The sequence below is a fragment of the Trichechus manatus genome, unplaced genomic scaffold (genome assembly GCF_000243295.1).
Source record: "Trichechus manatus latirostris isolate Lorelei unplaced genomic scaffold, TriManLat1.0 scaffold00056, whole genome shotgun sequence".
In the NCBI taxonomy this organism is placed as follows: domain Eukaryota; kingdom Metazoa; phylum Chordata; class Mammalia; order Sirenia; family Trichechidae; genus Trichechus; species Trichechus manatus.
In genome coordinates this window covers 8,244,999-8,270,192 of record NW_004443992.1, presented here as the reverse complement: position 1 = coordinate 8,270,192, position 25,194 = coordinate 8,244,999, and the positions used below count along the sequence as shown (strand labels likewise).

At 39.8% G+C, this 25,194-nt stretch overlaps 2 protein-coding genes across 7 annotated transcripts in view; one reads left to right on the top strand and one right to left on the bottom strand.

The window, feature by feature from the left end:
* Positions 1-1,000: 1,000 nt before the first annotated feature.
* Positions 1,001-16,456, bottom strand: NIF3L1 (NGG1 interacting factor 3 like 1). 3 transcript variants are annotated; one of them, XM_023732969.1, is made up of 8 exons: positions 16,181-16,456; positions 13,674-13,766; positions 13,087-13,544; positions 12,052-12,214; positions 8,951-9,077; positions 7,567-7,705; positions 5,847-5,930; positions 1,001-1,432 (listed from the first exon to the last, which is right to left on the bottom strand). In XM_023732969.1, the coding sequence occupies exons 3-8, from the start codon at positions 13,517-13,519 to the stop codon at positions 1,248-1,250; spliced, it is 1,131 nt and encodes a 376-aa protein (XP_023588737.1). In that variant the 5' UTR covers positions 13,520-13,544; positions 13,674-13,766; positions 16,181-16,456; the 3' UTR covers positions 1,001-1,247. The 3 variants fall into 3 exon arrangements, with proteins under 3 accessions (XP_023588737.1, XP_023588736.1, XP_023588738.1); XM_023732968.1 differs by lacking the exons at positions 1,001-1,432; positions 5,847-5,930 and having other exon boundaries at positions 5,944-7,705; positions 16,181-16,294; XM_023732970.1 differs by lacking the exons at positions 1,001-1,432; positions 5,847-5,930 and having other exon boundaries at positions 5,944-7,705; positions 13,087-13,487; positions 16,181-16,294.
* A 23-nt stretch (positions 16,457-16,479) lies between these two features.
* Positions 16,480-25,194, top strand: part of PPIL3 (peptidylprolyl isomerase like 3) — a 17,420-nt gene continuing 8,705 nt past the window's right edge. For 2 of the 4 annotated variants that reach the window (XM_004378211.3, XM_023732972.1), the window contains exons 1-5: positions 16,480-16,612; positions 17,493-17,559; positions 19,905-19,979; positions 21,197-21,290; positions 21,563-21,630. In XM_004378211.3, coding sequence (XP_004378268.1) covers positions 17,557-17,559; positions 19,905-19,979; positions 21,197-21,290; positions 21,563-21,630 — 240 coding nt within the window. In that variant the 5' untranslated portion in view covers positions 16,480-16,612; positions 17,493-17,556. Of the gene's footprint in view, positions 16,613-16,731; positions 16,784-17,492; positions 17,560-19,904; positions 19,980-21,196; positions 21,291-21,562; positions 21,631-25,194 lie in introns of those variants that run through there. The other 2 variants (XM_023732973.1, XM_023732974.1) reach the window with 2 other exon arrangements.

Below are 25,194 nucleotides of genomic sequence, written 5' to 3'. Positions count from 1 at the left end.
TTTGGGCCCAGAACATAGAAAGCAAATGATGAATGACTGAATCAAAAAGCGTTAGATAGTCTCTCAAAGTCTGTCCACTATCTCATTCTCTCCACTTTGACACTGTTTACCACCATACCCCTTGAAGCTTTCTCCTTCTTGGCTTTTGACACTTTGCTGATTCTCCTCCAGCTCCCTAACTGAGGGCACTTCATAATGCTGAGCACTTGTTGCAGCGGGGGAAGAGTCTGAGGTCCTCTCAGCTTGTTTCTCCTGGCATGCAACCACTGCCTCACAACCTGGGGAAGAGATCGCGGCTGCACTATTCTATGCCCAAGATAGAGCCTTCTTTCTGTGAGTAGGGGCTGGGCAGAAGGGAGCCCCCACCTCTTGACCATACTTGCCCAGAAGTAGCTTCAGCAATAGGCAGTTGGGAGGATAAGAAACACTGAAGCCCTGCTCCTCTCAGGAAGAAGCCCTCCTGCTGGGTGCTGTGGAGAGAGTACAGAGTGAGTTTCCACCCCACCGAGCAGGGAGGGAGGAGGGAGAGGTCTTGGTTCAAATGCCACACACTTCCCTTTCTTACTGAATTTTCATGGGGTTTCTTTAATAGATGTTCATTTGCTGTTCATCCTTAGGACCATTTCCAGAGACTTTAAATGTTTGGGTTTTTTTGTTTTGGTAATTTTAACCAGTTTCACTGGAGAGTGGGTCAACAAAGCACCTCATACTGTCATGCCAAAGTTGATCTCTCCATGTGTGTACACACACACACATACATATATATATATATTTTAAATACTGATAAAGCTCATCCTGATTCTGAAATTAGGGGAGATTGGTGATACAGCAACAGCAACACACACATAGACCTTACCACCCCAAAGAGGCTACTAACTAGCAATAAATGTTCCAATCCCCATTTTTTAAGGTATATTTTTAAACTAACCAAAGGCAGAGATAGCTTTAGACCATCTACAATTAAGTAAGGAGAGGATTTACTTGAGCTACTTTCCTAAAGTGTTAAACACAGATTTTAGTCAATCTTTCCTAGACTTTACAATGAATATTCTTTAATATAGTAGCTATGTTACAGTCTTTACCTTAGGAGCTATAGAACATTTGATGAACCAGATTAACACACCAGAAAAAAAATACGCACTCTAAGACACTCCAGAAAGATAACCAACTCCACTGGCTCATGTTACACAACTGAGTTGGGATTCAGTTAATCTGTAGATTGTGTGAATCTCTTGTTCCCGTATGCATTATACCACATGAAGAGGGTCCTTGTCTGTCTCTGACAGGATAATATTAATCTTATTCTCTAAGTGAGCACCCAGCATATCTCGAAGATCAGCAAGAAAGCCTCGTTCAGTGTTGCTGTGCTCACAAAGGATGACATTTATTCCTTGGGAAGCAGCATCCAGAACATCATGATGGGACATCTCACCTGCCAACAAAGGAAAGACCAAATACATGTTAGATACAAAGTCTGTGGAATGCTGAACCGTAACAGAAACACCAAGTTTGCATTCTGTATGAAGTAAACGTAGTACAGAACTAGGTTACATACAAATCTAGAAAGCTGCGTATAGTTTCTCTTACATGTTCCTCAACTGAAAGAGAGCATGTGAGTGTGCAAGCACACGTATCCTACAGAGAATTCCAACTTCTTAGACCCAAGACAAGTATCCACAGTAACTGGCATGTCCAGCAGTGTCTAATACTGCAAAAGCCAGACCTGTAAGAGCACCCTACTCAAGGTGTTTTTACAATAAAAGTAAATGACCATTGCTAAGTAAAACAGAACATTCAGAAAGTTACTTATGTAAGCAATATATATAACAAATAACTCACAAGAAATAACCTAATCATACTTCCCAGGAGAGTCCTTTTAGCTTTGTGAACACCGATATTGTCAGCATCAACCCTAGTGTAACTGAAAAGGATGAAATGAACTTAAGGTATTTCTAGATTAGAAACAGGAATTACTTTCCTTTGACTTAGGCAAAATTCCTAGAAATTCCAAAGTTATTGAAAGAGGACCTCATCTTTTGGGAAAAGATTTTGACAAAACACAGATGTTTTGAATTTTGAAAAACACCACTGGTAAATTTCATGACTTCTAATTTAAGAGCAAAAATGTACTGTGTACAATTTAGTTCATCAAAAGCATAATTCTGAAATATATTTACACATGAAAGCATAAAAAACTCAAGAAAAAGTTCTTAGGAAAATAGTTTTTTCCCAGAAATTTTCAATCACCTGCACTCTCTCCCCAGTATATATCATTCCACTATAAGGAATACTTTCTATTTAAGCACCTTTTAAAACATTTTAGTTTATAATAGCGAAGATATATAGTAAAAGGAGGAAAGACATTAAGGTGGCCTAGTTAGAAGCCATGCTTTAGGAAGGACAAATCTAGATGCCTGGGCTATTAAGTGCACTGGCTGGAAAAGGTATGAAAGTGGGGGAATCTATGAAGACATTGCAATAATAGCTGAAGGCAAAGTAAAGGCTCAAGATGGCAGCTGAGGGAGAGAAAAAGCAAATGAAAGCGCACAAGACACAAGCATGTGAAATAATTAGTACACTTTCAAGGAGCAAGCACCCCGTCTGCTGGTCTTTATAGGGTACTACATTTAGTAACCTAATACTATGAGAATAAGGCCTCTAGCGCCATCGGATGGGCAATGAACTTCATCAGAGGCCCATATTTGGTAAATGCAATATATTATCCTAGATTGTATAATCTATTCCCATCGAGCCGATTCAGACTCATAGCTACTCTTTAGGACAAAGTAGAACTGCCCCATAGGGTTTCCAAGGCTGTAAATCGTTAAGGAAGCAGACTGCCACATCTTTCTCATGCAGAGCAGATGGTGGGTTCGAACCACAGACCTTTTGGTTAGTGGCCAGGCGCTTAACCACTGTGCCACCAGGGCTCCTTCCTGGATTGTATATGGATCAGAAAAAGAAATGCTATAAAAATGTAAATGTGAGCTATATGTTAATCTTGAAACAACAGTAAGTTTCCTGCATTTGATAATTGTTCCAGGTCATCTAAGAGAATGTTCTTGTTCCTACAAGGTAAATGTTGAAGTATTTAGGGGTGATGGAGCCCTGCACTGGGCTGCTAACTGAAAGGTCAGCAGTTCAAACCTACCAGCTGCTCAAACCCACCAGCTGCTCCACAGGAGAAAGATGTGGCAGTCTGCTTCCGTAAAAATTATAGCCCTTGAAAATCCTATGGGGCAGTTTTACTGTGTCCTACAGAGTTGCTATGAGTCGGAAGCAACTCAATGGCAACGGGTTTAGTTTCGGGTTTATTTAGGGGTAAAGGGTCATGTCTGCAATTTACCCAAAAATGGTCTGGGAGAAAATTTATATAAATACACACATACACAGGATGTACATAAAAAAGAGACAACATGTATATACGTGGCAAAATACAACCATTAGTAATCTAGGGGAAGGGCATACAGGAGTTCACTGTACTACTGTCATGGATTGAATTGTGTCCCCCAAAAATATCTGTGAACTTGGCTAGGCTATGATTCCCGGTATTGTATGATTGTCTACCATTTTGTCATCTGAGGTGATTTCCCTGTGTTGTAAATCCTATCACTATGATGTGATAAGATGGACTAGCGGCAATTATATAGAGGAAATCTACAAGATTAGTATCTTAAGCCAATCTCTTTTGAGATATAAAAGAGAGAAACAAGCAGAGACATGATAACCTCATACCAGCAAGAAAGCAGCACCAGGAGCAGAACACGTCCTTTGGACTTGGGGTTCCTGTGCAGAGAAGCTCCTAGTCCAGGGGAAGATTGACAACAAGAACCTTCCTCCAGAGCTGACAGAGAAAGGCTTCCCCTGGATCTGATGCCTTGAATTTGGGTCTGTAGCCTACTAGACTGTGAGAGAATAAATTTCTCTTTGTTAAAGCCATCCACTTGTGGTATTTCTATTATAGCAGCACTAGATGACCAAGACTATTATTTGCAACTTTTGTATAAGACTGAAATTTCTTCAAAATAAATTGTGAAAATTAATTTAAAAATAATCACATATGATGGTGTAAGATATTCAGTCAAATTCCCTATATACTCAAAGTTTCTTTCCATCTGGTGCAGGTTTGAAGGCTTGTAAAAATCTTTCAAAAATAGAAAACAGGTCATAGTCGTGTACATTTTCAATTTATTGCTTGAGAACAATTACATCAGGCTTGCTCAGATGGTGCACCCCCATATTTGTGGATGTTACAATACTTTCAGGGCAGCAGCCTTTATAAGATGGTGTGGTGGGTAACAGTACGCATGTGGGAGGAGGAGAAGTACGCATGTGGGAGGAGGAGAGGCACCGAAGGAGCCAAGGGAGTGGCCAAAGGGGTTAAAACCCTAGAACTTGGTCCTAGAAGCAGGAAAGTTAACTCTTTCACTCTCTCCTAACACTAAGGAGGAATAGAAGTGGAAATACAGCTGATAGCATCAGGTGTACAAAGTGGGTACCCTTTAAAATGCCTCCAAATGCCTTGGAGAACGATGAGCCATGTTTGGCCATATTCTGAGTAGTAACTATGTCAAGTAATTCTTTCAATAAAAATTCAGCCAGTACCTAATAGGTCTTATCTTCAAGCCTAGGGAGCCAAGCTAACAAGTAACTACTGTCCAATGGAAATGCATACTGGAGGCTAAGGACAGTGATAAGGATCCAAGAGGAAGGCATGACCATCAGGGTCAGGATGGGGACAAAACCAACCAAACCTGTTGCCGTTGTGTCGATTCTGACTCATGGTAGAACTGCCCCATATTATTTCCAAGGCTGTAAATCTTTATGGAAGCAGACTGCCACATCTTTCTCCTGCGGAGTTGCTGGTAGGTTCGAACCTCCGACCTTTTGGTTAGCAGCCAAGAGCCTTCACCACTGAGCCACCAGGGCTCCTTTAGGATGGGGACAGTGTCAGAAAAAGGTTCTCAGAGAAGGCAGTCTTTAGCTTATCACTAGAAGTACAAAGAAAGGGGCAAGGAAAAGGCATTATAGGCAGAAGAAATAGCATAAGCAAAGACTGAATGAAAGAGGATGAAACGTTCAGACTTCATCAGGACAGATGAAGGAAATCACTGAAGGTTTTTTCAGCCAGAATACACCATCAAATTTGTACTGTTGAAAGTGAATTTTAGGGGAGTGTGTGGACTATAAGATTAGAGATTTGATGCAGTACTTCAGATGCCTGGATAAAGATAAGGGAAATGTTCTAGAAAGATTTTGAAGCTAGAACTGATAGGAATTGATGACTGACTGAAATAAGGCTGAGTAAGAAAGAGGAATCAGTTTCTAACTGACATGAAATCTGAGAAGTCAGGTTTAGGAAGAAGGTGGCTGTGTGCCATCGAGTTGATTCCAACTGACAGTGACCCTATAGGTCAGAGGAGAACTGCCCCCATAGGGTTACCTAGGCTATAATCTTTACAGGAGCAGATCGCCAGGTCTTTTCTCCTACAGAGCAACTGATGTGGGTTTGAACCACTGACCTTTCAGTTAGCAGCCAAGTGCTTAATCATTATGCCACCAGGGCTCCTTAGGAAGAAGGCAGGTTAAATAAATGGTGAACGTCAATTTTAGAGACAATCTAATAATAAACTATTAAATGATTTCGTCCTTCCACAAAAAATACTGTATGTCCCCCAATTCTGGTGTAGTTGCTTTTTAGTTCAGGTTCAACAAACATTTATTAGATACCATCTATGTGCCGGGTGCTGTCCTAAAATCTGCTGTTTTTAAATTTGTAAAAAATAAACCAGCGTGGGATAAAGGTACGGAAAAAAGGGATAGCAGAGTTACAAAGGCTGTCCTACCTGTGAGGTAAAGGTCGGCCTCTGCACCCTGCAGAACACTGCTCCCAGAACCAGCACACAGGGCCACGACTCTGACTTGGGACTCTTCAAGGTAAAGGGAAAAAGAGACCAACACATTACAATTTCCCTTCATTTTAATATTATAATTTGTACTGAGAATCCTGAATGAAATGCAGATTTCACTCCTGGTCTCATCAGTATGAATTTTGCTTACTAACTTTTAGGTATCTTAGGTATTGCATAACTATCCCAAAGCAGGGATAGTTGTTACCCCTTTGGACGTGGCTGCGCAAACCCAGATAGGGCAACTACTGAATGGTACTAATGCCCCGGCTCTAGGCTTCATCGCAGTGCTGCAAGGCACAGTAACTTAACCTGGGTCTCCAGATGACAGTGAGAGATAGGCAGGTACTCCCTATTCTCAGGTGAGGAATCGGAGGAACAAAAAGGGCTCCTTAGAAACAGGAATGCTAGGAAGTGATTTGTCACATATTTTTTAATCTAGTATTTATCCTCAAAGAGCATCCTCTGAAGAGTGAAATAACACAAACATTCAAGCCAAAATCCAACAAGCACTTAGCACTTAGGTTTCTGGAATGGACAGTTTAATGCTCACTCCAGTCTGGCAGCATGGTACTTCAAAAAAAGGCTTGGAGTTGGATCAGAAGTCAAATCCCACCTCTGCCATCCATCTTCTTTGGAAACTAACTCCCCTGAGTTGTTTGATCTGATTCTGAACTTTTGGAGAAGTTATTTGAGCTCTCTGAACCCTCAATTTTTTTCCCTATAAAGTGAGAATACCACCTCCAGGTGGCATTTACTGTACTTATGTGCACCAGTCACTGTGCTATGTGTATCATGTGGGTTATAATACCACCACTATGAGGTTTTAATATTAATGCAATTTTACAGAGGAGGTGACTGAGACACAGAAGGGTTAAATAATGTGTCTAAAGTTATAGAGCAAATAGACAGGACAGACAAATATGAAGCCAGGTCGTCTGACTTCAGAGCCCACACTCATAACCACTAGGCTCCACTGCCTTTGCAGCGGGAGCTAACATACTTCAGAAACTCAGCACAGTGCAAGGCTTACTACAGGGGTCCAACAAGTGTTCTGTTCACTCTTTGTTCCCAAAAGTAGTGGGAAAGACCAGAGAAAAGACAGTGGTTATGAAAGTCAAACTGCAGTGGACCAAATCACTTAGCAGCACTTCACTATACAATATTACCAGTATTGTCAAGTTCAAGATGCGTGTTGTAATTGTAGCAATCATTATTTCTAGCTCTCTCCTTGGCACGTGGTAGGACTGCACTTCATGCCCTCCCTCGGCTGTGCTGGGCAATTTACTAATTCTGGATGATGAGTTGAACATAAGTAACATGTATCATTTCTGGACTGGAGTTTTTAATTGATGGTTTAAGATCCTCTAGAACTCTTTCTCCCTCTGCAACAGCGACCAATTTATAATGAGCAGCCAGACTTCCCCTGCTGACTTGAGATGAACATGCAGTGTTACTGAGAAGTAAATCTTGTGGTTTAAGCCATTGAGATGTATACCACAGCATAACCTAGCCCATCCCAATCGATAAAGTAAACCAATCATCTCCCATGAGCTGCTAGCATGTTTTCTATCCCTTACATTAATATAACCAAAAGTTTCACCTTTGCCCAATGTTATCAGTGGATATACTGGCAAAACAAAAGAGGTATATTTACCTAAGGTCCTCCCTACACCAAGACTAAGGCGAACATGAGATAGTTTTAAGTGCCTCTTGATTCGCTCAACCATAGTTGCTAAGGAGACAGATTCATCCAGTGTACACAGCCGTCCCATTCCAGTATGTAGAAGCAGAGGCTGAAGAGAAATCGAAGTTAGAAACACTGTTACAGAACAAACATCAAATGCTGATGAATAAAACATGTACACTGCAAGCTCCAGGCTAAAATTTGGGGATGCAAACCTGGCAAAAAACTTTGTGACTTCTCAGAGCACACAGTCTCCTGGGAAGGCAGAAATTTAAATAAATAATCACAACCAAAGTGCTTTAATACAAGGTAAGTGCAATTGTTGTGGGAGCACAAAGGAATGACAAGCTAAATGAGCTGGGATTTGGGGGGTGGAGGGGAGGAGCCTGGAGGAACCAGGATCAAAGTATCACAAGGACTGGGGTCTTGAACCAGAAAGGAATTCAAAAAGGAATGAAATTAAGTGCAGTGTGGTAGGGGAGGGTGAGAATGTAGAAAACATTCTAGACAGAACGTGTACAAAAGGGCCAGACATGTTCGAGAGCACATTGTAAGTACGAGGTCCAAAAGTAGACAGTGTGGCTGGTGTGCAGTGTGTGATGGCGAAGGAGAGGAGCTAGAGACCTGGGCTGCAGCCAGATCATTACGGGCTTCATATGCTACGCTCAAAAGCCTGGACTGTCTCCTGTAGGTGCCCAGTTAAGAGACTTAATACTCCAAGTGAGGGAAGATGAATGTTTCAACTAATGTGGTGGCAGAGCTAATAGAGAAGAGAAACATTTTAATAGATTTGGGGACAGAATTAGCAGAGCTTGGGTTTACAGGGCAGAAGAAGCATTGTGGAAACTTGAAAAATAAAGTAGATGATGATGCCAGCAATGAAATAGAAAATAACAAAAGAAAAGACTTAAAGCTGGAAGAAGCGAGGCTAAAAAATAAAGTCAATTTTTTAAAATATATTGGATTTGAGATACCTGGGGGATCTTTAAGTGGAAAATGTTCAGAAAGTTGTTGGAAATGTTGGAAACGGGTTTGTTTGTCTGCGTACATTAAGAAGCATTCTGAGCCAGAAAGTGAAGATGTAGGACTCATCATCATACGTATGGCGTCAAGTTAAAGGAATGAATGCAAAGTCCAAGCAGAGGGTCTAAGACAAAAAGAGTCCAAGTCTGTAACCCTGAAGAAACACCTATTCCTAGAATGTCTCACTCCCTCTAGGTTTTCTACAGTATATTATGCCCTCTTTGTGCTTCTTTAGGTAACAGTAAATAGCCTGTTGATCTAATAATTTACAAGTGTATTTACTGAACAAAAATGTACAGTAATTAAGATCAAATATAAGAATTTTTATTACCTTCTCTAGTGACAGAATTTCAGTTTTCTGGTAAAGTTGTTTGTTTTGGGAGAGAAAAACAACCACCTGCAGCAGAGCCTCCTGAGTACAATTCAGACTGACACGTGTTTGTTCTTCATCATCAGACCTGGGGAGAAAATTCCTCCTTGGTTTATAACAAACAAAATGTATTTTAAATAATCTACAGTTTACAGCCTGCTATAACAGAGCTAGGGATTTTACCAGAAAAACTCATTCAATCACAAACCAATCTATTCTCTAATAGTGGTTCTCAAACTTTAGTGTACATCAGAATCACCTGGAGGACTTACTGGAACACAGATTGCTGGGCTCCAGCCCCAGAGTTTCTGATTCAGTAGGCATGGGTCGGGCTCCAAAAGATTCTAACAACTTCCCACTAGATGCTGATGTTGCTGGTCCAAACAAAAATCCAAACCAATTGCCACTGAGTTGATTCTGACTCACAGTGACCCTATAGGACAGAGTAGAACTGCCCCATAGGGTTTCCAAGAAGCAGCAGGTGGATTTGAACTGCCAACCTTTTGCTTAGCAGCCAAGCTCTTAACCACTGCGCCAGAAACCACTGTTTTAGAACTATTCTTCATCCTGACTACATATCAGAAACCTTGGTAGCTTCTTAAAATGATAAGTGCTGGACCTTTCCTTCCATAGATATAGTGAAACAGAACAGCTAAAATTGGGGCTAGGGCAAACCAAACAAATTTTAAAGCCCTAGAGAACTTAATTTTCAAACATTTTTGAATGAAAAAATCTCCTGGGCAGCTTTTTAAGATGGAGATTCTCAGGTAAACCCATTCTAATTACAAAGATCTAGAATGAAGCCCAAAATCTGCATTTCTAATAAGCACCCTATTAACAATGACACAGGGCTCCTCTGAGAAGCAATGCCATACACCGTCTCAAATAAGGATGGCATCAAAAACATTTTACATTTAACCATAAACTCTATATAAAATAACAGAATACTAGAATTAATGACACCATAAAGATAACTTTGAAGAATAATTTTCAACATTAGAATTATCTACGGAACTTTTAAAAAAAAAGAAAAACAATGCCTAGACTCAAACCTAATGGTTAAGACTCGGGCAGTCCTCTGTAATGTGGAAAAACTGGAAAAAAACTAAATGTCTATCAGCTTCAAAAAAAAGTCCACCTGTAGGAAGAGGAATGCGTAAAGAAACTACAGCATACCCACAGTAAGAAACACTGTCCAGCAGTTTAAAAAAATGAGGTCAATATACTTACATGGAGAGGTCTCTAAGACATCCTGTTGAATAAAAAAAGCAAATAGAGCATACCATTTAATTAAGAAAGCAATGCATAAAACAAAACTGTGCATTTCTTCATGTCCCTAAATGTGTTTGGAAAGATACCCACTTCTCTGAAAAAAGCGAAGACAACCTGAGTTGAGGATACTGAGACTGAATAGAAGGGACAAGGGGAACTTTTGTATTGTTTGAATTTTTTATGGTGAATTCTTCATCCATTATTTGTATAATTAATTTTTTTTTTCCACAGTACTTCAGTATGTTAAAAACCTCAGGACTGAAATCTACTCAAAGTCCCATAAATAATTTTTCTTAAGATTCTTAAATTCCCCAAAATTATTCCAGGGTGTTTGCAATGATTTTACTATAAGGAATCTATACTTAAAAAAAACCACTCATCACACTACAGGACTAAACCAAAAGCTAAGAAGTTTCCTGAACACAACCAAACACTTCAAGGTACAGTGTAGCAGGTGCAGAGTCTCGGGTCCATGGTTTCAGGGGACATCTAGGTCAACTGGCATAACAAAGTTTACTAAGAAAATGTTCTGCATCCCACTTTGGTGAGTGGCATCCAGGGTGTTAAAAGCTAGCGAGCAGCCGTCTAAGAATTATCAATTGGTCCCAATCCACCTGGAATAAAGGAAAACGAAGAACATCAAAGACACAAGGAAAATACTCGCCCCACAGACAAAAGGGGCCACATAAACCAAAGACTCCATCAGCCTGAGACCAGAAGAACTAGATGGTGCCCAGCTACCACCAATGACAGCCCTGACAGAGAATACAACAGAGAGTCCATGATGGCACAGGAGAAAAGTGCGGTTCAGAATTCAAATGTACGTAAAAAGGCCAGACTTAACAGTTTGACTGAGACTGGAGGAACCCCAGAAGACATGGCCCCAGACTCTCTGTTAACCTGGAACTAAAACTATTCCCCAAGTCAACTCTTCAGACAAAGAACAGACTGGACTATAAGCCATAAAATGATACTCGTGAAGAGTGTGCTTCTTAGCTCAAGTAGACACACAGTTCCTGTCCAGAGGCAAGATGAGAAGGTAGAAAGGGATAGGAGCTGATTGAATGGACACAGGAAATCCGGGATGGAAAGGAGGAATGTGTGGTCACATTATAGGGACAGCAACTAGGGTCACGTAACAATGTGTGTATAAATTTTTGTACGAGAAACTAACTTGAGTTGTCAACTTACACCTAAAGCACAATAAAAAAATAAAAACCGCTCATCAAAGAGAGAACTTTTTGGTGTAGCTCAATATAAGTTTCAATTATATCAAAAAGTCATTGTATTTATCTTTGTTTTTTAAACAATTAAGTCCTAGCTTTGTATAGCTTGGCTTTTATGATGCTTCAGTAAGTATTAGATAAATTAGCCTAAAAGAAAATCTCTTATGAAGAGATTTTGGTATCTCTGCCCTAAATAACTTAATGATTGACTTTTAAAGTGCTTGGGAATCACTGATTTGCTGAGACCTGATAAAAATCTTATGTTACTAGTAAATCACTAGGCTCTATTTGCATTTTATAAAGTAAAACAACTACCTTCCAGCATTACTAAGAGGATGAGAAATACTGTATGTAAATGCATAGTCCCTCCCACACAGAAAGTACTCAGTAAGTGTTATTTGTCATTTGCATTGTTTTGAAAATTCCATACTTCTCCTCTGTTAGGACCCACATGTAAATGACAAGACACTTTGTAAACCCACTCTCGGGGAAAACAATTTGAAACCTAAATACCAAGGTTATAGATTTTGTAAAGATCCTCACAAAGAGAAAAATAGATTGTACCTAGCGGAAAAAGATGTGACAGAAACATCTTTAATTCCTTTCACTGCAGAAATAACTTTATCCAGATCTTGGGCGTGGTTAACGCTGAATTCTACTCGGTGTGTTCCCTCTGTGGGGTAGTTGGGAGCTTTGGAAGGATGTATGGGGTGAGAGGTACAAGCTCCTAGAAGAAAAAATGTGGGAAAATGGAGGGTTTTTTTTTTTTTCTCCTTAAGATAAAAAAGTAAGATAACCTATTATGGGCAAAATTTATAAGAAATAAGTTTTTTTTTTTAAAAAAAGACTTTCATTTTCTTATGTAATATACACACATATAAACTCACCAATAGTCTCCATAATCTAGGCATTCAGAATGGATATGTAAAATCAAATTTATTTTCAAATTATTTCCCAGAAGGCTCTTAAATACCAAAAATACTTGGACAAGACTGACTCATGGAGTTTAAACTGATACGCAGAAATGTCTACTGCTTGGTAAATCTACTTATGTAAATCATGATTCCAGCTGCAAATTCCCATAATCTGTTTGGCCACATTAATCCAGACCATATCATCATAAAAGCTTCAGCCAAAAATGAGTAAATGAAAAAGATTTATTAAAATAAAGCCAGAACAAAAATGCTGAATTCCCTCATTGTGCTGGGCATAAGTAAGCGTTCAATAAAACCCTAATGTCTCTGACGTATGAAATATATTTTGGAGAGGCCTAAGCTCTCGATACAATTTAACAAGCATTTTTTGAGCACCTAGTTTTGAGGCACTGTGCCACATTAATGGGGAATTAAGCAGCTTAGTCCAGCAATCAAGATTTCCAATGCTCTCCTTATTCATTAAAGATAAAAATGTTTCATTTTTCAAATGCAATTTAATTGCCAGATCTCAGCAACATTACTTTTTAGCCACATTCTTTTAAAATACATTATATAAATGTATTTTAATTTTTTAAATAAAGCAGTTAAAAGTTCACTGGAAAGGCATTCTAAATTTTCAAAGCATTTGTACAGATTAAATATGAAGAAACAACAGGCTTCTCACCAAGTCCTTTAGCCAACCAGCTGTTGACTCCCTGGGGAGCAGCATCATAGGCTGTGTGAGGAGAATAGATACCGACTCTATTCTCCAGAGCCCGGATCACCAGGCGCTCCTTCCAGGTGTTCCAGGTTATGCGCTTCAGGGGTCGGAAAACAGGAGGATGGTAGGAAAGAATGAGATCCGCCTTCTTCTGCAGTGCCTCCTCCATCACTTCCTCGGTCAAGTCATTGGTCAGGAAGAGCGTGTTTACAGTATGTGGTGGGCTTGGCTCTACCAGTAATCCAACATTGTCCCAACTCTCAGCAAATGAGAGGGATGCAAAGTCATTCAAGGAGGAAATGAGAGTTTTCAAATCCATGAAGGAACGAGAAGTGCAGATCAGGGAATGGTTGAGTTGGACTTTCCTGGGGACCAGACGTACACCAGATGACAACATACAGAAATCAGGAAAAGCTGAGTATCTGATGTGACAAAAAAACAGAGAGTGGCACACATGTACACATTAGGCCTAGGGCTTTAACCAGAAAGCATACGGGCAAAAGAGCTGCAGTCGCACAGACCTGGGTTCAAATACTGGTTCTGCTACTTACCAGCACATGGTATCTTGGGTAAGTCATTTAACTTCTCTGAGCTTGTTTTCTCATCTGCAAAATGGAGATACTACAATCTATCTCATAGGCCACCTGAGAACCAAATGAATTAATATACGTAAGTCACCTAGCACAAACCTAGTACATAATATACAAATGTTTACCACACACACACCCCCTTGCTCTTGTTCTCCTCACCCCTGCCCTCAAGCACCCTCCTCCCTTCTCCATTTCCCTAAGTATTTTCCTTCCTTCCAAGCCCACTTCAACTTTCTACATAAAGCTTTTCCTGACAAACCTCTCTTTTCAGTGCCCCTCTTTTGTATTCTCATAATGTTATCTTCCTGTTGTCTCCCCCAGTATGCTAAAGCTACTTGAAAATGAGAACTATGTCTTCTAAATCCCAGTATCACCAGCATAGGCAGGTAGTAAATGTCTACTCATCGAATGACAGTCTCCTCCTTCCTTGCAGAATTTGGAGTTAAAACCAAAAAAACAAACCCACTGTTGTGGAGTCCATTGTGACTCATAGCTACCCTACAAGAGAGTAGAACCACCCCATAGGGTTTCCAAGGCTGTAAATCTTTACGGAAGTAGACTATCACACTTTCTCCGTCAGAGCAGCTGGTGGGTTTTAACTACAACCTTTCAGTTAGCAGCTGAGTGCTTAACCACTGTGCCACCAGGGCTTCTTAATTTGGAGTTAGGATGGTACATATTGGCAAAAGTGCTTTATCAGCAGCCAGAATCATGGGATACATTAGTGTGGGTCACTCTACTGAAGGGGCAGGACCATGGCCAGGAAAAGGCAGGAGCTCTTGCCCCGAACCATTAACACCTGCTGCACAAAGGCCACACTCAAGAGGGAGGAGAGCTAATGGTGTAGGGTACCTAGCCCATACAGCCTGGAAGCTTCTAGACATCTACATGCACCAGGAATTCGAAAGGTTAGCAAAAAACGGAAGAAAGGTGGAGGACAAAAAAGACAATGGTGGAGCTGGGAAAAAACTGTTGGCTCTAAAATATGAAAAGTGAAAAATTAAAATCAGTAAATGTTTAACCAAATAACTACAAAAAAATAACACTGTCAACTCTGTTCTTAAAGTTAGTATCTATAAAAATTTTTTGTTTTGGAAGAAAAGCATCTTCAAGTATGCACAACAATTAACAACATAAAAATTTTTTAAAAAACCCATTGCTCTCGAGTGAATTCTGACTTGTAGCAACTCTCTAGCAAAGGGTAGAACTGCCCCATAAGGTTTCCAAGGCTGTAACCTTTAGGGAAGCAGGCTGCCACATCTTTCTCTTGCTGACTGGATGGTGGGTTCCAATCGCCCACCTTTCAGCTGCAGCCACATACTTAACCACTGCACGACCAGGGCGCCTTAACAAGAAAGCACAGCCAATTGTAATGTAGTGAAACATTCAGAACCCAATGATTTCAAAGAAAAAACTTTTTTTTCTAACATTTTTACAGCAGAAAGTATTTCATTACGATATGGGTACTTATTCAACATGGTTTGAAGTGGTGTGAGGCCTCGAAAAACCACGGGAGCCTGGGGACACGGAACATCTAATGTTACCACGTCCACTCTCCAGATTCTTCTAAGTTTAGCAAGTGATAAAGTGAAGTCCCAGTGGGCCACCACGCTGGTTTTGAGTTATTTACTGTTGTATATGAAAGAGATCGTGGAAACAACATGATGGAAAATCCCCATTTCATAGATTAGGATACTGCGTGGCAACGTAGCTTCAAGCAGCAATTAACGACAATGAGAGGCAGCATAGCTGGTGGTTAAGAGCACTGACTCTGAAGCCAGACTGAACCCCAGAGCCACAGCTGTGAACCATGGGCAAATTACTCTACCTTTGCAGTTTCCCCGTCTGAAAAAAAAAAAGTAAACAATAGTGCCTAGCTGATACGATTGTCACGAAAATTAAAAGGTGAAGTGCCGCGAACAGTGACTGGCCCAGAGTAAGCACTGTAACTGCTACTGTTAAGGACCATTAGTGAGTCCCACCTTCCAAAACTGCTCCCTCTTACGTTACGTCATCTACGCCTCATTTCAGTCCCACCGCAGCACCTTTTCCTGGGCACTGGAGAGCGCCAGGTAGCACAGCCAGTAAATCCCGGAGTCAGGACCCCAGCCCTATGCTCTCCTGCGGCAGGCCAGTTCTCTGCCCCAACCTCCTCCTCCGCCTCCTTTCCCTACATTCCCACAACCATAGGTTACCCTAACCAGGAACCCTGGTGGCTGCAATGGTTGAGCGTTCGGCTGTTAACTGAAAGGTGGGCTATTAGAACCCACCAGCCGCTCTGCGGGATAAAGATGTGGCAATCTGCTTCCTAAAGATTACAGCCTTGGAAACCGTATAGAGCAGTTCTACTCTGTCCTACAGGGTCACTATGAGTTGTAATCAACTCCTCAGCACAAAACTACCCTAACCAGGCTCTGCCTCTAAGACCTCAACCACCCACAAAGGTTTTTAAACAGCCCACGACTCACCGGTCTTGGAAATTCACCCGCCATGCGTAATTTCCGGTACTGCATGGGCGCTCCCAGCGTTGTGGGATTGGGCCGAGAAAAGGAGCTGAACGGAAGTGGTCCTCGCCGTTTTACTGCGGAGACCAAGGCATTTCTAGAGGTGGCTCAAGATAGTTCCGGGTTACGCTTCTTGTTCTAGTGTAATTATTAAGAGCTCCTTTTCACTGTCAAGTGTGTTCTATGGTCCCCCTATTTCTAGTCGATTTGGTTTGAGCCAGGTAGAGGCGGAGGACTGGGGCGGGAATTGAGATAAGGGGCGTCCTCTAATGGGCCCCTCGCCCAACTTCCGGCGGTGCAAAGAAACTATTATTTCCAGCCAACATACTTATGCGGACATCACCGGTTGCATCTTCTCTGTTTTATGGAACAGCTGTGCTTAACTGAAGTGGTGAAGTAAGTATTTAAAAAAAAAAAACCATTGCTGTCGGGTCGTTTCCGACTCATAGCGACCGTATAGGACAGAGTAGAACTGCCCCGTAGGGTTTCCAAGGAGCGGCTGGTGGATTCGAACTGTAGCCGTTTTGGTCAGCAGCCTCTTAACCACGGCGCCACCAGAACTCCGAAGTAAGTAGAGACGCCATTATTCCTTTCATTAACTTATTCAAATGCTTGGTGAACGCTATTTGATAGGCACTATTTTACTTCTTGCAGCCCTGGTGGCGCAGCGGTTAAAAGCTTGGCTGCTAACCATAAAGGTCGGCAGTTGGAATCCACCAGGCGTTCCTTGGAAACCCTACCAGGCAGTTCTGCTGTGTCCTGTAGGGTCACTATGAGTCGGAATCGACTCGACGGCATACTTGGGATAGTTCTTGGGATACTTCCGAGTTAACATTCGGGATTGGGGTGTTGTTGGACAGACATACTTATTTTAAAAAAGTATGTAGTATGTTGGTGTAGGTGTGATGGGAAAAGGAAATAGGGCAGGTAGGAGGGTTAAGACAATTGTAATAGGGTCTACAGGTCAGTGAGACCTGACATTTGAGTAGACTGCGAGGTGAGAGAATCAGCCGTACTGGTGTCTAAGTGTAAGCGATCCAGGCAAAGGGAACACCGAGTGCCAACACCCTCAGGCGAGGGAGTGTTCCGGACTTGTTCGTAGACTTGCAAGGAGATCTGGAAGAAGGCTGAGAGAGGGCAAGTAGGAAATTCGGTGGCTGAAAGCTGGTAGGGTTCCGAGGTTGTTTCTTGTTAATATACAGTAAAGATGAGCAAGTGTGAGTTAAGAAAAGAGGAGAAAGAACTTCTCTCTCTCTTTTTTTTTTTTTACGAATAGACTCACTTTCTCAGAAGCACTGTGATAAATTAAGTAACAGTACTTCCTGAAACCATCAAGAAGAATGGTAAGTTTTATAGAATTCTTATGAATGCTTATAATTATAAGTAAGTTTTAGAAGTCCAGTCAAGGGAAATAAAATTGCATGAAAATTTCAGCACCAAGTTGGATGAAAAATAAGATGTAGAGGCATACTGTGTAGAATGATTCAAACAAAAACATAAAATAGCACAATTATTTTTAAATTCTTTAATGTTTTCTCTTAAAATGCACAGAATTTGCCTTTAATGGAAAAAGATTATAAGATGGAAAGGGGGAGTTGGAAGAGCAGAAGAGTATAACCAAGTATGCTAAGCTCTGGTGATGCAGTGGTTAAAGCACTCAACTGCTAACCAGAATCCACTTTACTGCAGTGGGTTCTAAGGTGGACAATTTCAAGTAGAAGATAAGCAATGAGTATAGTGCCCTGCCCCACCCCCACCCCATCCTCTATCTTCCACCTGGCCATCATACCTCTTAACTGCTAGATATTATTGTAAGAAGAAGAGAAATGAAAAAGGAAGCCTTGGAATAGTTTTCCCCTTCTCTGGAATGGGGTAACAAAGAAGTATACAAGCTACCAAAAACAAACAGATGCTACTCTAGCTCTACAAAAACAAACAAAAAGCCAGTAAGAAAGAGCATTATGTTTACCTCTACATTTAGGATCTAGAAACACTTACACTTTATGTATCTGTTTCTTTAGTCAAGAAGGAAATTGATTTTTAACCCCATTTCTCAGGATGAAATTATATAAGGGAAATGGTGGAAGCTATGTTTTGAAAAGTCATTTTTCTATGACTATAAATGACATTGATCATTTGCCATTTAAATCAGTAATACATAACAATTGTTTTTACTGATGAAAAAATTCAAATGTAAACTAATTATTTCCATCTCAATATTTGCTTCCAATTTTTTTAACATAGATACTGTCATGGATTGAACTCTGTCCCCCAAAATCTGTCAACTTGGCTAGGTCATGATTCCCAGTATTATACGATTGTCTACCATTTTGTAATCTGATGTGATTTCTCTATGTGTTGTGTATTCTATCATTGTGATGTAATAAGCTGGATTAGTGGCAGTTATATTGACGAGGTTTACAAGATTAGATAGTGTCTTAAGCCAGTCTCTTTTGAGATATAAAAGAGAGAAGGGAGCAGAGAGACAGGGGGACCTCGTACCACCAAGAAAGCAGCACTGGGAGCAAAGCGCATCCTTTGGACCTGAGTTCCTGTGCTCGGATGCTCCCAGAACAAGGGAAGACTGATACATCACGAGGACCTTCCTCCAGAGCCCACAGAGAGAGAAAGCCTTCCCCTGGAGCTGACGCCCTGAGTTTGGACTTGGAGGCTACTAGACTGTGAGAGAATAAATTTCTCTTTGTTAAAGCCATCCACTTGTGGTATTTATGTTATAGCAGCACTAGATGACTAAGACAGATTCCTTTTTACTTTAACATTTGTATTTATCTTATGGTATTCTTTTCCTGCTGTTAGAATAAATTTTAGGGACGAAGTATATCTCGTCTTTCAGGGCTACTATGGGAAGGTCATCTCTGATGCAGTATTTCTTTCTGTCTGCTTTTATTCAGATTGTCATTTTGGCTGTCCAGTCAGGGAAATAATACAGTGCATAAAGTCACCTGAAGAAATCTTATTTGTGGATCACAACAGAGGGTTCTGGACAGAGCTGGAGAAGGATGTAGAGCATAATTCTATCTCACAAAAAAAAAGACCAGATTTACTGGCCTAAAGGAGACTGGAGAAACCCTGAGAGTATGGCCCCCAGACACCCTTTTAACTCAGTGGTGAAGTTACCTCTGAGGTTCACTGTTCAGCCTGGAAGTGGACAGCCCCGTAAAACCAAATGAGACTAACGAGGTACAGGAATCCAGTGACAAGGGCCAGAAAGCAGAAGGGGACAACGAAGCTGGTGATAGGGAACCCAAGGTTGAGTAAGGATATTGATGTGTTGTGAGATTGTTAACCATTGTCATAGGGCAACATTTGTAGTTACTGTTAAATGAGAAACTATTTTGTTATGTAAGCCTTCATCTTAAGTGAGAATAACGGCACAATTGGAAGAGCGTAGTCAATGTCACTGAACTGTGCATGTAGAAATTTTTGAAATGGTGTATCTTTGGCTATGTGTATTTTCACCAAAAAAAAAAAAATGGTTGAGAAGTTAGAGGGTTGCCATGTTGTGGGATTGTTAACCAATGTCATAAAACAACATGTGTACTACTGTTTCATGAGAAACTATTTGTTCTGTAAGCCTTCGCCTGAAGTACAATAAATATATAAATATATAAATTAAAAAAAAAAAAAAAGAAATCTTATTTGTTCTCAAATTCTCTCTCCCTTTTAGTCTGTGACATTGCATACAGATGTAGGTGATATTAAAATAGAAGTCTTTTGTGAGAGGACACCCAAAACCTGTGAGGTGAGTACCATTATTTACATATTAAAAATGAGTTTAATGCACCAGGATAGCCGTTTTGAAGTTAAATCACCTAACCCTAAAACAATAACAGCAGAAAAAAACTTTTCTGCTGTAACTGGTTAGAAAAAACCAGCCATTATAATTTATGGCCTAATTTCCTTACCTTTCCTCATATCAAAGTTAGATCAAAGAAAGGGTAGATAATTTTTCTCCAGGCATAGAGAAGGAGTTCCTGTGTGATGCAAGTAGTTAAGCACTTGACTACTAGCTGAAAGATTGGTGGTTAGAACCCACCCAGAGATGCCCTGGAAGACAAGCCTGGCGATCTGCTTCCCAAAGGTTACAGCCTTGAAAACTATGGAATCAACTAGACGGCAACTAACCACAACAACCGTAGAGTGGCTGACATCTTTTTCTTTTGATTCATTTTCCTCAGGAAAGGTAGAGAATTATTAGGATATTAAATAAGAGAACCGTTCTATCCATTATTTCACCTGTTTAAATGACAAAGGTAGAAGGAAGAAGATTCAGTTGTATATACTCATTCATTCAATACTTACTTATGAAAGGCTATCTTGCTAGGGTCTGGGGATACAGTGATAAACAAAAGACATCCCTTGTGTTCATGGAGCTTATGTTCTAGCAAGGAAGACAGCAGGGGGGAAGATTAAGTAATTTTAGAGTGTGATAATACCTTCAAGGAAATAAAGTGTTGGGGTAGAGAATAATGTGGAAGGAATGATTTAAGCAAAGAAGGTGAAGGCAGGTCTAGCCAAAAAAGTGATACTTACACTGAGTCTGTAGGTAATGAAGGCATCTCCATAGAAAGAGATGTAAAAAGAACATTCCAAGTATAGTAACAGCAGGAACAAAGAATTCAAGGTGGGAAAGCCTGCTTCTTTTGGATGAATTGCCAGAAGGCTGATGGGGTTAACATAGTAAGCAACAGGGAAGGGTGCATTATCACATGAGATGTAGAGGTAGGGCAGGTCATGCAGGGCCTGTTAGGTCCTGTTAAGGATTTTGTATTTAATTCTAAGAACAGAAGGGAGCCATTGAAGTATTTTAAGAAGGGAAGTGACATTATCCAAAGTAATGTCTAAAAGTTATAATTTAATATTCTGCTATAGTGTTTTCAGTAAATATGATCTATTCTTTTTCTTAAATGTGTTTCTGCTGTTCTCTTGCATCATTTCTCAATCATTTTCACTCTCCAGAATTTCTTGGCTCTTTGCGCCGGTAATTACTACCATGGCTGTATATTTCATAGAAATATCAAGGGTTTCATGGTTCAAACAGGAGATCCAACAGGTAAGCTGTTTCATTAGTTAATATCAAGGGGATTGGGTATATAGAGTAAAGAAGAGGGTAGAAGAAGAATAGAAAAAGCATACGGAGTTCTTATAATACTACCTTACCGTAACAAGAAATTTTTAAGCAGAAGATTTTAGTACCTACCCCTAAAAGTAGCCCTTAAGTTTTAGAAAATATAAATAAGGGTCTCTTAAACCCCTACCCCATCCCAAGAACCTTTGTCAACTTTCATTAGATACTTTTTTTGGTTTGCTTGTCTTATAATACAGGTACTGGAAGAGGAGGTAACAGCATCTGGGGGAGGAAGTTTGAGGATGAATACAGTGAATATCTTAAGGTATATCCCCATTTCTTCATAATCCATTTTCTAATGCCTTAGTTACACTTCGAAACTTTGATACATACGTCGTTGCAATGCACATTAGCATCATTACTAAATATATATATGTGCACGTGTGTGTATATATGTATACTTCCCTTTTGGTAGCTTTTGCACACTTGGTAAATGATATCAGAGGGAAAACATAAATGGCAATTATAGCCAGTCAATATACTGGAATTGCACCATCACATAGATCTTGATATTAAATGAACTCATTTTTAGGTCCAACCTGAAATGTTTAGTTAGTAATGTAAAGGCCATGAGTCACTGGCCTTTTCTGAGAGTGAGGAGGATAAACTATCACACCTCCTGTTTGCTGATACTGCCCGTCACCAAGCCCTGATTTTATCATCTTCTGTTAGATGTCTAAATTCAATGCCTACAGTAGATCTCAACTAGGTTAAAGAGAAGTATATATAAATCAATCTTCATGTTGGTAAAATTAGGGATTTTTCTTTCCTTTGCTATATTAAAGAATCTATTTTTTCTCTAAAATTCAAAAAACTAGTACATGCCTGTAAAAATAAGTCAGTTCCACTTCCCAGACATAACTTCAGTTAACGGTTTTGTGGTCTTTCAAACTTTCTGTCTTCAAATAATAACTAGAAAAAAAGATGAATTTTCCTCAATCAGAATATATAATTTATAATATTGTATTTCAGTTACATTAAAATATATTTAGCAAAAATTCTGAAAAAAAATCACTCCAATACTTATCTCTGGATGTTGGGACTAGGGGTAATTTATCTTCATTTTGCTTTTTTATCATAAGAAAATACTATTTTTGTTACAGGAGCTTGGGTTGCGAGGTGATAGACTTAGATAGACTTAGAAACTAAACAATTTTTTTAGGCATGAATTAACGACCGCTTCCATCACACTAGTCTATCATACCAGTGGTTTTCAATCTTGGCTATGACACAGTCCTCTGGAAGTTTTAAAAATGTAGAAAATCAAGGGCTTATCTCACCATACCCCATGCCCCTAAAAATAGAGAAGAACAATAAGTAGGACTGATTTAGGAGGTTGACTATATTTTAAGGTTCCCAAGGTGTTTCTAGTGCTGCCATAGTTAAGAACCATTGCCTTAACTGTGCCAATATAAGTATGTATATTGAATATTCACATACTTTGTGACCAGCAATTCCATTCCCAGATGTTTACCTCAGAGAAACTCTTGTACATGTGCACCAGGAGACACATACAAGAGTATTCCTAGAGTACTGTTTGTAATAGCAAAAATCTAGAAACAACCTAAATGTCTATGATAGAATGAATAAATTGTAGTCTGTTTAATAATGAGAAAACAAAAATCCTCACAACTGGACCAATAAGCAACATCATGATAAATGGAGAAAATATGGACGTTGTCAAGGATTTCATTTTACTTGGATCCACAATTAGTGCCCATGGAAGCAGCAGACAAGAAATCAAACGGCGCATTGGGCAGATCTGCTGCAAAAGACCTCATTAAAGTGTTAAAAAGCAAAAATGTCATTTGGAGGACTAAGGTGCGCCTGACCCAAGCCATGGTATTTTCGATTTCATATGCATGTGAAAGCTGGACAGTGAATAAGGAAGACCGAAGAAGAATTGAATGATAGTGTTGGTGGAGAATGTTGCATACACCATGGACTGCCAGAAAAATGAACAAATCTGTCTTGGAAGAAGTACAGCCTAGAATGCTTCCTCTCATGTACTTTGGACATGTTATCAGAAGGGACCAGTTCTGGAGAAGGACATCATGCTCGGTAAAGTAGAGGGTCAGCAAAAAAGAGGAAAACCCTCAGCGAGATGGATTGTTGACACAGTGGCTGAAACGATGAGCTCGAACATAGCAATGATTGTTAGGATGGCGCAAGACTGGGCAGCGTTTCGTTCTGTTATATGTACAGTTGCTATGATTTGGATCCAATTCGATGGCACGTAACAACCATTCGATAATGAATACTACATAGTACATAGCAGGTAAAAATCAATGAACTAAAAAAAAAGAATCAATGAACTGCAGCTACATACACATGTATAAATCTTAAAAACATAATGTTGAATATAAAAATCAAGTCCCAGAAGACTACAAAAGAGTATGATACCATTTTATAGCGCTTAGAACAAACAGAAGGAAACAATGTGTTGTTTCAAACCCAAACCCATTGCCATGGAGTCAATACCAACTCATAGCAACCCTATAGGACAGAGTAGAACTGCGCCATAGGGTTTCCAAGGAGCAGCTGGTGGATTCAAACTGCCAACCTTTTGGTTAGCAGCCTCAGCTCTTAACCACTGGGCCACCAGGGCTCCTTGTGTTGTTCAGGCATATATAAATAGAACACTAGTTACTTCTTGGAGAGGTGGAGGGTTCGAATGAAGAAGAGCATATAGACATATGCAACAGCATTGGTACATTTTAATTCTTAAAGTTGGGAAATAAGTTAATGGGTGTTTATTATGACAAATGATACATAAGTTCTTGAGTATATACCAAATATTGTATTTGCTTGGTAACCACCGTTTAGGGGAGACAATAAAGCATTGATACTTTGATGTAGCTGCATGTCTATGGTCTAATTAGTGTAACCTGCTGAAATACCTAAAGAGTAATCTGTGGAATTACCTGTAGTATATTTTATATTTGAGCACCTCCCACTTTGTTGTTGTTCTTCAGTAATGCTTTACTTATCTGGGGCCTCTTTCCTTTCTGTATGAAGTTGGTGATTTGTTTCTCCATCTCATTAAAAAATGCCATTGGAATTTGGATCAGTATTGCATTGTATCTGTAGATCGCTTTGGGTAGAACTGACATTTTCACAATGTTGAATCTTCCTATCCATGAGCAAGGTATGTTTTTCCACTTATGCAAGTCTGTTCATTTCTTGCAATAGTATTTTGTAGTTTTTATTGTATAGGTCTTTTCCGTCTCTGGTTAAATTTATTCCTAAGTGTTTTATCTTCTTGGGTGCTGTTGTAAATGGTATGGATTTGGTGGTTTCCTCTTCGAAGTTCTCTTTGTTGGTGTAGAGGAATCCAACTAAATTTTGTATATTCATCTTGTATCCTGATACTTTGCTGAAATCTTTTATTCGTTCAGTAGTTTTCTTGTGGATTGTTTGCGGTTTTCTGTGTATTAGGTCATATCATCTGCAAATAGAGATACTTTGACTTCTTTCTTACCAATTTGGATGCCCTTTATTTTTCTAGCATAATTGCTCTGGCTAGGACCTCCAGCACAGTGTTGAATCTAAGAGTGGTGATAAAGGGCATCGTTTTCTGGTTCCCGTTCTCAAGGGGAATGCTTTCAGACTCTCCATTTAGAATGATGTTGGCTGTTGGCTTTGTATAAATGCCCTTTATTATATTGAGGAATTTTCCTTCTATTCCTATTTTGCTGAGAGTTTTTATCATGAATGGGTGTTGGACTTTGTCAAATGCCTTTTCTGTATCAATTGATAAGATCATGTGGTTCTTGTCTTTTGTTTTATTTATGTGATGGATTACATTGATTGTTTTTCTCATGTTGAA

Bases quoted from the DNA above. Each gene is read 5' to 3' on its own strand.
- NIF3L1 (XM_023732968.1), bottom strand. From the start codon at position 13,519: ATGTTGTCATCTGGTGTACGTCTGGTCCCCAGGAAAGTCCAACTCAAC. The intron at 12,215-13,086 runs GTGAGAAGCCTG...TTTTTCTTCTAG, and splicing joins CTGGTTGGCTAAAGGACTTG to GAGCTTGTACCTCTCACCCC. The intron at 9,078-12,051 runs GTACAATCTATT...TTTTCTCCCCAG, and splicing joins GTCACATCTTTTTCCGCTAG to GTCTGATGATGAAGAACAAA.